The sequence below is a fragment of the Ranitomeya imitator genome, chromosome 3, assembly GCF_032444005.1.
Source record: "Ranitomeya imitator isolate aRanImi1 chromosome 3, aRanImi1.pri, whole genome shotgun sequence".
Classification (NCBI taxonomy): Eukaryota; Metazoa; Chordata; class Amphibia; order Anura; family Dendrobatidae; genus Ranitomeya; species Ranitomeya imitator.
This window is the reverse complement of record NC_091284.1, coordinates 49,539,734-49,552,512: the sequence shown is the minus strand read 5'-3', so window position 1 is coordinate 49,552,512 and position 12,779 is coordinate 49,539,734. Positions and strand designations below refer to the sequence as shown.

General features: G+C 39.3%; 1 protein-coding gene across 1 annotated transcript in view; it reads right to left on the bottom strand.

Moving 5' to 3' along the window:
• Positions 1-1,705: 1,705 nt before the first annotated feature.
• ADAMTS5 (ADAM metallopeptidase with thrombospondin type 1 motif 5) overlaps positions 1,706-12,779 on the bottom strand; it is a 133,336-nt gene continuing 122,262 nt past the window's right edge. Inside the window, exon 8 of the mRNA XM_069760863.1 lies at positions 1,706-3,990. Coding sequence (XP_069616964.1) covers positions 3,435-3,990 — 556 coding nt within the window. The 3' untranslated portion in view covers positions 1,706-3,434. The remainder of the gene's footprint in view (positions 3,991-12,779) is intronic.

Genomic DNA, 12,779 nt, shown 5'->3' with positions numbered 1-12,779 from the left:
ATGATGTCACATGAGGTCTAGTGGCTTCTCATTACAACATGGTATCATGACATAGTCAGGCCTAGTAAATGCCAAAGGCAACCCAAGATCTCAGGCCAAAGATGCCGACCTTTGAAGTAGTGACTTCCCTGTTCCAATTGCCCTGGATTACTGGACTGGATGCCAGACAGGGCAGTGTTAATCTTTATGCTCAAGTCTTCTACGTAGGCATCACAATAAGACCAGAAGGTAAAGAGTAGCATGGACTAAGTAGCAGCAAGGCAAAAAAGTGAAGGGATTGGTGAGAGTTGAATTTTTTAAAACTAGTCGAAGGTCTTTATTTTTTGATCCCCCTTTAAAGGTGTAGAAAAGCATAGCTGCTTTCCTCTAAAATCAGAGCCACAAATTGTGAGTGTTTTTGCTCCTCAGCCACACTCACTTCAATGAAGCAGAATTGATATATAAGACACAGCTCTCCCCGTCAGGTTTCTTGAAGAACTCTTATTATTTTATGATTATGTTCATTTAAGCAAATGAAGCCCTCTTGGTGAACTGCTCTACAAATCCCACCAATACTAGAAGATATTATGACCAATCGCTTCAAAGACCGAACAGTACACCTAAAGTTCTTGCAAGCTTGGTCCTTGAAAGACAGCGGAACCTCAACCGTATAGTCCTAGCTCAGCGTCAATACTAGATTGGTGGTTGATGGTTGACGATAGTCATCTTTATTTTAGTATCTAACGTTAGAGATAACCAAAGTATTTTCTGTTACACAGCAGATTTTGCATCCTGTACTTAAAAAATCATCAACACTGGGAAAACAAAAATCTCTAACTAAAAGTTTCTATTAAAGTTTTTTTTAAGTGTAGTTTATACTAAGTAAACTTAGTTTGACCCGAATTTCATAAGACTACATAAGTACATTGTGTCCAGCAGTGTGTGTAGACCATTGCCTGTCAACAAAAATAATGAAAAAAGATAAACCAAAAATGCTATTTTTTTTTTAAACTTTTCCTTGAAAGGCAAAACAAGCTGGTGTCAGAATATAGCACTATAAAGAGAATATATTTATATATATTATTTACAGTATATGTATATGTACATTTATCTTATATTGAATGCTTTTTTGTAAAACATAGAAAACATAAAAAGCAACCAGCGCCGCACATAATGTAAACTCATAAAGTGTACTATTAACACACAGGAAGCATAAATAAGAAAAAAAATGACGAGAGTAAAACATGTTAAATACAAAACTTGTACAATAGGTATTTTGCCTTAAATAAAAAAATAAATAAAATCATTACATATGTATTTTCACATACGAGTTGTACAAACAATAAATTATTTTGTCTTTTTTCTTTTTTCTTTGTTTTTTTTTTTCTTCAGTGCCGCATTGCAATCAAAGGAGAGTTACAGCCAAGCTGTAAGTTAGGATTCTTTCGGTAAATTAGAATTTATATATTATAATTTTTCAACTTATTGAAAAAAAAAAAAATAAGATGGAAGATATCATATAGGGAAATTTTTTTTTTGCTTGAAAAAATAAAATATGCTCTATATTTTTAGATTGCCAAATTAAAACTGTCAGAATATGTATTATTACATAAAAATAGAATATTTTGATAAAAAATAAAGCCTAATTTGTTATTTGGCCCTTTTTCTCCTGTTTGCCCTTTATATATATTTTGTTCTTTTCTTTTTTTTTTTAATTATTATTTTTACATATATTTTGCACAAAGTAACTGACGGAAGCCAGATTGAAATTTGGTATTTGAGATGTTAACTTTTTTTTTTTTCTGTTACCGACTATGAGGCTGCAGTCTTTTAATAAGCCTTTGGTAACTGAAAACCTCCAAATCTCACAAATCTCAGAACAATGTCCTTGTCATTGAGAAAAATGATACTGTCGAGGACACTTTATATAACGCTCCCTGCCATTCGTATACATTATGCATTGATCTTTTTCTCTCTTAGTACGTAATCAATATAGTTAGGATTAAGAAAGGTCTTTTAGCTTACTTTTTTTTGTTGTGATTGTTTTTGCTTTCTTTATGAGAACAAGAATCTAATTTTAATATATAAAATATATATATATTCCCACGTAGAAGAAAATGACTTTGGGTCAACCCTTTTTGTCTACATTCATGGCGCCTGTCGACTGTTAGAGCTATGCATTGGTTCACATTTCGCATGGGGAAGTCAACCTGAGTTGTGGCACCCTTTTGATGAGCCCCGTGTGGAACCTATTCCTTGATATCGTATGTGACTTTGCTTGAAGAAATGTCTTTGTAGTTTAGTTTTAATTGGTCAGGCAGTCAACAAATTTAGTTTTAGCATTAGGACAGTTGCGCAAATGAAAATACCATATTACCAAATTGGTAAATATGGAAAATGTATGATAGAAGAAATTCTGAATTTATTAAACAAAAGTAATTTTTTTTTTTACTTTTATGTTCTCCATCGATATGCCTCTCGAAGTAACTGGTAGCACCTTGTAGTATTTGTAAGAACATTATATGGAGAAATACCCTATCTGTAAGATCATCTTATCTCAGGATTTTGGGTTCGTCTTAGTTAAAGTCAACTGGACGCCTTATTCAAAAATCTACTACTTATCTGCTCTCGGGAAACTATTGGGTTTTCCTTTTTTACTTTTCTTTTTAACTACCTCTTGCCCTATTTACACAGAATATTAATCTTTGCATAGAAGAAACACCTCCTCCAGGTGAAGGTAAAGTCAGATAACCAGACACCACTTTGAACTATTTTATCTGAAACCTAAACTTTCAATGCCCTTGAATTTTTTCATTTTGGCCAAAATGCATACTGGTACCTTACATTTCGGTGGGTTGTTCTGATTTGTAAACAAAGGTCATTGAAATATCACACTTTCTAAAATAAAATGTTGATTCGTCAGAAAAAAAACATTGAAAGTTACAATATCAGCCTGATAATCACCAGCAAACTTTTTTTGTTGTTTGTTTCCAGTAAATCTCCACAGCGGTTTTTGAAATATTTGAAGACAAGTAGCTGTAGATCTACTTTGGTCAATCACTGTTCGAGTGATAAATAAAGTGACACATCTAAGGACACGTATGTACAAAACACCACAAATATAACCTACGACATGCCGTCCACAAGTTTAGTTTTGCAGATTTTTCCTGAAGACTTTCATCTTGAGAGGTAGGTGATGCACACAAGACGTTAATGAAGCCGGCATCCAACCCATCACCTACAAAAATCTGATTTGTAAAGGAACTCCCTTTCCACCTTTTAAGGTTGGTTGCAGAGCCCATGTCACAAAGAGTATCTTCATGGAGGCCCAAATTTGGTACAGCCCTTAAGTTATTTTGGTTGAGCTCAAACTGAAACCTTAACCAACTTTGACGTGCTAGATCTACATTTGCACAGCAAAAACTGTGTCGTTGGAGATGATGTCCATCCTTTGGCTAACATTTTTTTAGTAAGCATTGTTTAAAAGCTGAGGGTCTTTGAGAAAGTAGACATCCTTTAGCTAATTTTCCTAGTCCATCTTGGCATTGAACAGTTCTGGTGTGCCATCCAGTGTCACATGTTCTAGAGCATGATAACCAAGGACCAGTCACCCACTGAGGTTGAGAACTTTGAGGAACTACATTATTGTTTATGCTGTTTGTAGAAGAAGCTTGTTTTGATGGGACAAAGAAACTATAACGAACATCAATTGGTCTACTAATATCGGTAGCAAGAATCTGTATAATTAAAACTTCCTTTATAGAGGAATGCCCCATACTATGAAATGAATCCTCGGCATGGCTCCAGCCACTGTAGTTCATGGCAAAGCCATTCATTTCAATAATGTTTTCTGAAGTGGATATCATATATTTTCCATTAATGATGTAGTCCCCAGTCTTCTTCTTGAATGCTAGGTAAGCAGTAAATTTAGTCTGGTCTTTGGCCTTGTACTGTTTCACTTTTATATGGGTTGCTCCTTCTGGAATCTTAACAATATCTGTGTAGCCTTTGCTGTAAAACAAATTAGAATAATAACAAATTAGAATAATAAATATATTATATATAATTGAAAAACAATAGAAGATAGCCAAAACTACTGGATACTGGCTGAGGAACATAACATTTGACTTTTCATTTGGTTCATACTATAGCAAAGAATCAGAACCTTAACATCCTTTCTGGATTCTGCTTTTGCCGCTAAGAGGCACCACGTCTTTGTTGTGGGTGATGCTTGACAGCATCAATCCTATTTTATTCCTGGGACATGAGGCTCTGGCCAGTCCAGAAGCTATGGGGTTAACTCTTAGTTTGGATTTCTTCCTGTTGTCAGAACTGGGTGGGGCTTCTCGATAAATAAACCTGAGCATCAGTTCCCACTGCCAGTCAATGTTTGTGTTACCTGGTTTACCTGTGTTCTGTACATTTGTTGTTTCATTCTGATTTTTCCTGTTTCCTGACCTCAACTAGTTTATTGGCGTTTCTCCTGCCTAATGATTTTGTAACTACCGTAACTCCTGGTTCTGACCCAACTACCTGACTATCCTTGCTGCCAACTTGAGCCACTTAACAGTAGCTAACTCTGTGGCCCCATCCCAGGGACCCTTGTGTAAGTCTACATTCCATCCCTGTACATGGGTTAAAGGGTGAAGGCTAGAGCAACACCTGATGTCAAGCCTATTGGTGGTCTCCATTTTTGAGCTGCCGGGTTACCACGAACAGTGGTAGGGAATCAACTGTTTGGTATTCACTATACATCACTAGAATCTACATCATGCTGCACTCAGATGAGATAGCAAAAACCTAGTGACAGATTCCATTCAAAAGATTATGAGGTTGCCAGAACCAACACCAACCATACACCCACATATCATTGCATTGCAATGTTTCTCTCTTTATTGATGTTGCATCTTTATCAACTGTAGATGTGCCGATGCATCGCGTGGTTCTCCACTGAATACATTGTGGTCATTCCTTACTGATCTTGTTGTTTATATTGTGGTCATACCTTGTCATCTCAATCTTTTGTTAACTGAGTCAATTTCGATGACAATCTAGTAGTATCTGGGTGGATTTGCAGTCTTTTTAGTGCAACCACCACAAGACATCTATTGTTGTACACCTCAAGCATGTTCATCCTTAACACCAGATCCTCTTTATGTTTATTTTTTGGATGGTCTGTTTTATATAAAAAATAAAAAAAATAAAAAATTTAGTTTGTACAGTTCCTATGAAGTCCAATGAGCCTCTAATGTTACCAGTTTTGATGAAAAATCTACCTAGTTCCTGTGAATTGCAGACTACGAGCAAACACTGATCTTCCGGTCATACTCCATCCTTGAGTACCTTCTTCATGACTACCTAGATTTTACACCTTATCATCAAGTAGGATATAAATAGAGGTAAACATGGCGGCACCAAGAAGCTGTGCAAGGTAAACTTGTAGCCATGGAGAAATATAATCCTCATATGAGCTGTATATAAATCCACCGGAGGAATTACAAAAATAATGGTGGTGAATACTTATTAGGTCCTATACAAAAATTGAATTAATTTTCAGGGTCCCCTGTAATGCAATACGAATCCATATTTTACCACGTATGAAAATAAATATCGAAATAAACAAACACAAGCCAAGTGCCTAAGAGCACAATATATCTACCAAAGAAAACAAATCACAATTTCCTCCCTGGAGACTTTGCTAAAAATGATTTGTTGACTTCGTATTTTTTTTTTCAAGACGCATTAACTTCCCGTTGAGGATCCCGCTGTTTAACTCACTTCAGTGTAACAAGAAAATGTTTTGTATTTCCATGCTGGATGAGATAATCTGCTGTCACTTGCAGAATATCACTTGTGTTTCTACACGACTAGTACCAGAATTTGTAGAAGAACGTTCACGATGGATCTACGTTGAAGCTTTTAGCGTATGGGCCACAGTGTAGAATTTGCCATCCTCCAGATTTTATCGAGTGGCTCATTTAACTTATGAAAGCTTTTGGTAGAAAAGGAATGCTTTTAGCAGCAGTCTTTGAATTTTATAGTAAGGGCAACTTCTGAATTATAGATCTGCTTCGCTCCAATTTTAGATGTACGTTTGAGGTTTTTCGCAGTCAGAAATCATTTCTTATAGAAAACGATTTAAAATCCTGATTTGGATTTAATATACAGCAGATGGACAAAACGAAACCTCAAAATTAGCTCCATAAGTTGCTTTATTCCAATAGTCAAACAGTATTACCTAATCTGTGCAATATCTAAAGGATTGGATACGTTTTAATATAATGGAGCTGAACCGCAGTATCAGGCATAATCCCGTTTGTCGATGGACAGTACTAAAGATGAGGAGGCCAGGCAAAATGATGGGCAATTTACGTGAAAGTTTATCATACCCCTAACTAGACATCTCTTTTCCAGGCAAAATAAATTAAATTCTTTTTAGATTTCCTTATAAATAAGATTTTCCATGTTATTTGTATTCCTTTTTTGCATCTTTTCTAACTCCAGTGCCTCCTCAATTGAACTGCTAATTCCAGATGAGATCGCACTGTCCAGAGGAGTCTAAGGCCAATTTTAATACATGATAATATCTGGCTGACTTTAGCAGCAGCTGATTGACATTACATGCTATTATGTAGTCTGGGATCTAGAAAGAACACCCAGATCCTTCTTTACAAGTGACTCTCCTAGTTTTGCTCCCCCTCAAACATATTGTGCTCTCAGGTTATTAGTGCCTAGATGCCTGATTTTACATTTATCCACATTGAACCTCATCTGCCAAATATATGTCTAAACTCCAAAACATGAAAAGTTTCCTACTCCACACTGATGAGGGGCAAATATCCCGAAACAGCTGTCTGTGGATGGATACCATGTTTTGGCATAGGTGGTTTTCCCTTTTGGGATGCTGCCCTTCCCGTGGTTGTTCCTTCCCGGTGAAAGACCTGGCTATATATTGCTTGCGTTGAGAAACACGTGATGGTGTCTCCACGGCTTTTCTACATGCATTTGCATATTTCCCATAAGGGATGGGGGCAGTGTTCTGGATCACTGCATTGAGAAACACGTGATGGTGTCTCCGCGGTGTTGGATGTTTTGATCTCCCCAAGGTCATTCATCCTTATATTTATAATCTCTCATTAATATAGGCTAGATGTGTCTCTCTCATTAATATAGGCTAGATGTGTCTCTCTCAGTAATACAGGCTGGATGTGTCTCTTTCAGTAATATAGGCTAGATGTACCTCTCGGTAATATAGGCTGGATGTGTCTCTCTCATTAATATAGGCTGGATGTATCCCTCTCATTAATATAGGCTGGATGTGTCTCTCTCAGTAATGCAGGCTGGCTGTGCCTATCGGTAATATAGGCTGGATGTGTCTCTCTCTCATTAATATAGTCTGGATGTGTCCCTCCCATTAATATAGGCTGGATGTGTCTCTCTCAGTAATATAGGCTGGATGTGTCTCTCAGTAATATAGGCAGGATGTGTCTCTCTCAGTAATACAGGCGGGATGTGTCTCGGTAATATAGGCAGGATGTGTCTCTCAGTAATATAGTCTGGATGTGTCTCTCAGTAATATAGGCTGGGTGTGTCTCTCAGTAATATAGGCTGGATGTGTCTCTCTCAGTAATATAGGCTGGATGTGTCTCTCAGTAATATAGGCTGGGTGTGTCTCGCAGTAATACAGGCGGGATGTGTCTCTCAGTAATATAGGCAGGATGTGTCTCTCTCAGTAATATAGGCTGCATGTGTCTCTCAGTAATATAGGCTGGGTGTGTCTTTCAGTAATATAGGCTGGATTTGTCTCTCTCATTAACCCCTTTCTGCCATTAGACGTACTATTGCGTCCATGTGGGGTGGGCTTTACTTCCCAAGGACGCAATAGTACGTCATATGCGATCGGCAGCGCTCACGGGGGGAGCGCCGCCGATCGCGGCCGGGTGTCAGCTGTTTATCGCAGCTGACATCCGGCACTATGTGCCAGGAGCGGTCACGGACCGCCCCCGGCACATTAACCCCCGGCACACCGCGATCAAAGATGATCGCGATGTGCCGGCGGTGCAGGGAAGCTTCCCGCAGGGAGGGGGCTCCCTGCGGGCTTCCCTGAGCCCCCCGCAGCAACGCGATGTGATCGCGTTGCTGCGAGGGTCTCACCTCCCTCCCTGCTCCCTCCAGCCCCGGATCCAAGATGGCCGCGGATCCGGGTCCTGCAGGGAGGGAGGTGGCTTCACAGAGCCTGCTCAGAGCAGGCACTGTGAAGCAGCCTGCACTCATATCAGATCAGTGATCTGACAGAGTGCTGTGCAAACTGTCAGATCACTGATCTGTGATGTCCCCCCCTGGGACAAAGTAAAAAAGTAAAAAAAAAAAATTTCAAATGTGTAAAAAAAAATAAAAAAAAATATTCCAAAATAATGAAAATAAAAATAAAAATATTATTCCCATAAATACATTTCTTTATCTAAATAAAACAAAACAAAACAATAAAAGTACACATATTTAGTATCGCCGCGTCCGTAACGGCCCGACCTATAAAACTGGCCCACTAGTTAACCCCTTCAGTAAACACCGTAAGAAAAAAAAAAAAAAACGAGGCAAAAAACAACGCTTGATAATCATACCGCCAAACAAAAAGTGGAATAACACGCGATCAAAAAGACAGATATAACTAACCATGGTACCGCTGAAAACGTCATCTTGTCTCGCAAAAAACGAGCCGCCATACAGCATCATCAGCAAAAAAATAAAAAAGTTATAGTCCTGAGAATAAAGCGATGCAAAAATAATTATTTTTTCTATAAAATAGTTTTTATCGTATAAAAGCGCCAAAACATAAAAAAATGATATAAATGAGAGGTCGCTGTAATCGTACTGACCCGAAGAATAAAACTGCTTCATCAATTTTACCAAACGCGGAACGGTATAAACGCCTCCCCCAAAAGAAATTCATGAATAGCTGGTTTTTGGTCATTCTGCCTCACAAAAATCGGAATAAAAAGCGATCAAAAAATGTCACGTGCCCGAAAATGTTACCAATAAAAACATCAACTCGTCCCGCAAAAACCAAGACCTCACATGACTCTGTGGACCAGAATATAGAAAAATTATAGCTCTCAAAATGTGGTAACGCAAAAAATATTTTTTGCAATAAAAAGCGTCTTTCAGTGTGTGACGGCTGCCAATCATAAAAATCCGCTAAAAAACCCGCTATAAAAGTAAATCAAACCCCCCTTCATCACCCCCTTAGTTAGGGAAAAATTAAAAAAATGTATTTATTTCCATTTTCCCATTAGGGCTAGGGTTAGAGTTAGGGCTAGGGTTAGGGCTAGGGTTAGGGCTAGGGTTAGGGCTAGGGTTAGGGCTAGGGCTAGGGTTAGGGCTAGGGTTAGGGTTAGGGCTAGGGTTAGGGCTAGGGTTAGGGCTAGGGTTAGGGTTAGGGCTAGGGTTAGGGCTAGGGTTAGGGTTAGGGCTAGGGTTAGGGTTAGGGCTAGGGTTAGGGCTAGGGTTAGGGCTACAGTTTGGGTTGGGGCTAAAGTTACAGTTAGGGTTTAGATTACATTTACGGTTGGGAATAGGGTTGGGATTAGGGTTAGGGGTGTGTCAGGGTTAGAGGTGTGGTTAGGGTTACTGTTGGGATTAGGGTTAGGGATGTGTTTGGATTAGGGTTTCAGTTATAATTGGGGGGTTTCCACTGTTTAGGCACATCAGGGGCTCTCCAAACGCGACATGGCGTCCGATCTCAATTCCAGCCAATTCTGCGTTGAAAAAGTAAAACAGTGCTTCTTCCCTTCCGAGCTCTCCCGTGTGCCCAAACAGGGGTTTACCCCAACATATGGGGTATCAGCGTACTCAGGACAAATAGGACAACAACTTTTGGGGTCCAATTTCTCCTGCTACCCTTGGGAAAATACAAAACTCGGGGCTAAAACATATTTTTTGTGGGAAAAAAAAAGATTTTTTATTTTCACGGCTCTGCGTTATAAACTGTAGTGAAACACTTGGGGGTTCAAAGTTCTCACAACACATCTAGATTAGTTCCCTGGGGGGTCTAGTTTCCAATATGGCGTCACTTGTGGGGGGTTTCTACTGTTTAGGTACATTAGGGGTTCTGCAAACGCAATGTGACGTCTGCAGACCATTCCATCTAAGTCTGCATTCCAAATGGCGCTCCTTCCCTTCCGAGCTCTGCCATGCGCTCAAACGTTGGTTTCCCCCAACATACGGGGTATCAGCGTACTCAGGACAAATTTGACAACAACTTTTGGGGTCGAATTTCTCCTCTTACCCTCGGGAAAATACAAAACTGGGGGCTAAAAAATAATTTTTGGGGGAAAGATTTTTTTTTTAAATTTTCACGGCTCTGCGTTACAAACTGTAGTGAAACATTTGGGGGTTCAAAGCTATCACAACACATCTAGATGAGTTCCTTAGGGGGTCTAGTTTCCAAAATGGTGTCACTTGTGGGAGGTTTCTACTGTTTAGGTACATTAGGGGCTCTGCAAATGCAATGTGACACCTGCAGACCATTCCATCTAAGTCCTCATTCCAAATGGAGCTCCTTCCCTTCCGAGCCCTCCCATGCGCCCAAACAGTGGTTCCCCCCCACATATGGGGTATCAGCGCACTCAGGACAAATTGGACAACAAATTGTGGGGTCGAATTTCTCCTTTTACCCTCGGAAAAATACAAAACTGGGGGCTAAAAAATAATTTTTGTGGGAAAAAATTTTTGTTTTATTTTTACGGCTCTCCATTATAAACTTCTGTGAAGCCCTTGGTGGGTCAAAGCGCTCAGCACACATCTAGATAAGTTCCTAATGGGGTCTACTTTCCAAAATGGTGTCACTTGTGGGGGGTTTCTACTGTTTAGGTACATTAGGGGCTCTGCAAACGCAATGTGACACCTGCAGACCATTCCATCTAAGTCTGCATTCAAATGGCACTCCTTCCCTTCTGAGCCCTCCCATGTGCCCAAACAGTGGTTCCCCCCACATATGGTGTATCATCGCACTCAGGACAAATTGGGCAACAAATTTTGGGGTCCAATTTCTCCTGTTACCCTCAGGAAAATACAAAACTGGGGGCTAAAAAAATAATTTTTGTGGGAAAAAAATTTTGTTTTATTTTTACGGCTCTGCATTATAAACTTCTGTGAAGCACTTGGTGGGTCAAAGTGCTCACCACACCTCTAGATAAGTTCCTTAGGGGGTCTACTTTCCAAAATGGTGTCATTTGTGGGGGGTTTCAATGTTTAGGCACATCAGTGGCTCTTCAAACGCAACATGGCGTCCCATCTCAATTCCTGTCAATTTTGCTTTGAAAAGTCAAACGGCGCTCCTTCCCTTCCGAGCTCTCCCATCCACCCAAACAGTGGTTTACCCCCACATATGGGGTATCCGCGTACTCAGGACAAATTGTACAACAACTTTTGGGGTCCAATTTCTTCTCTTACCCTTGGGAAAATAAAAAATTGGGGGCGAAAAGATAATTTTTGTGAAAAAATATGATTTTTTATTTTTACGGTTCTACATTATAAACTTCTGTGAAGCACTTGTTGGGTCAAAGTGCTCACCACACCTCTAGATAAGTTCCTTAGGGGGTCTACTTTCCAAAATGGTGTCACTTGTGGGGGGTTTCAATGATTAGCCACATCAGGGGCTCTCCAAACGAAACATGGCGTCCCATCTCAATTCCAGTCAATTTTGCATTGAAAAGTCAAATGGCACTCCTTCGCTTCCGAGCTCTGCCATGCGCCCAAACAGTGGTTTACCCCCACATGTGGGGTATTGGCATACTCAGGACAAATTGTACAACAATGTTTGGGGTCCATTTTCTCCTGTTACCCTTGGTAAAATAAAACAAATTGGAGCTGAATTACATTTTTTTTGAAAAAAAGTTAAATGTTCATTTTTATTTAAACATTCAAAAAATTCCTGTGAAGCACCAGAAGGGTTAATAAACTTCTTGAATATGGTTTTGAGCACCTTGAGGGGTGTAGTTTTTAGAATGGTGTCACACTTGGGTATTTTCTATCATATAGACCCCTCAAAATGACTTCAAATGAGATGTGGTCCCTAAAATAAAATGGTGTTGTAGAAATGAGAAATTGCTGGTCAACTTTTAACCCTTATAACTCCCTAACAAAAAAAAATTTTGGTTCCAAAATTGTGCTGATGTAAAGTAGACATGTGGGAAATGTTACTTATTAAGTATTTTGTGTGACATATCTCTGTGATTTAATTGCATAAAAATTCAAAGTTGGAAAATTGCGAAATTTTCATAATTTTCGCCAAATTTCCGTTTTTTTCACAAATAAACGCAGGTACTATCAAATAATTTTTACCATTGTCATGAAGTACAATATGTCACGAGAAAACAATGTCAGAATCACCAGGATCCATTGAAGCGTTCCAGAGTTATAACCTCATAAAGGGACAGTGGTCAGAATTGTAAAAATTGGCCCGGTCATTAACGTGCAAACCACCCTTGGGGGTAAAGGGGTTAATATAGGCTGGATGTGTAACTCTGAGTAATGTAGGCTGAATGTGTCTCTCTCAGTAATGTAGGCTGGATGTGAGATTTATCTGTATCTAGTCTTCACTTGCTTTTGTGTACCTGCACTCTGCACTTATTTCCTCCTCTTCTACAACCTGTTTTGTCTGCCTTCCAAGATACTTTCTCCCCTCTCCACTGCAAACCTGTATATAACCCTCTACCTCCTAGTATCACTAACACAGAGAAAGGAGTGGAAAACAAAGAGTTATGAGGAACAGAAGCAAGAGCTGTGATGAATCTGTAACA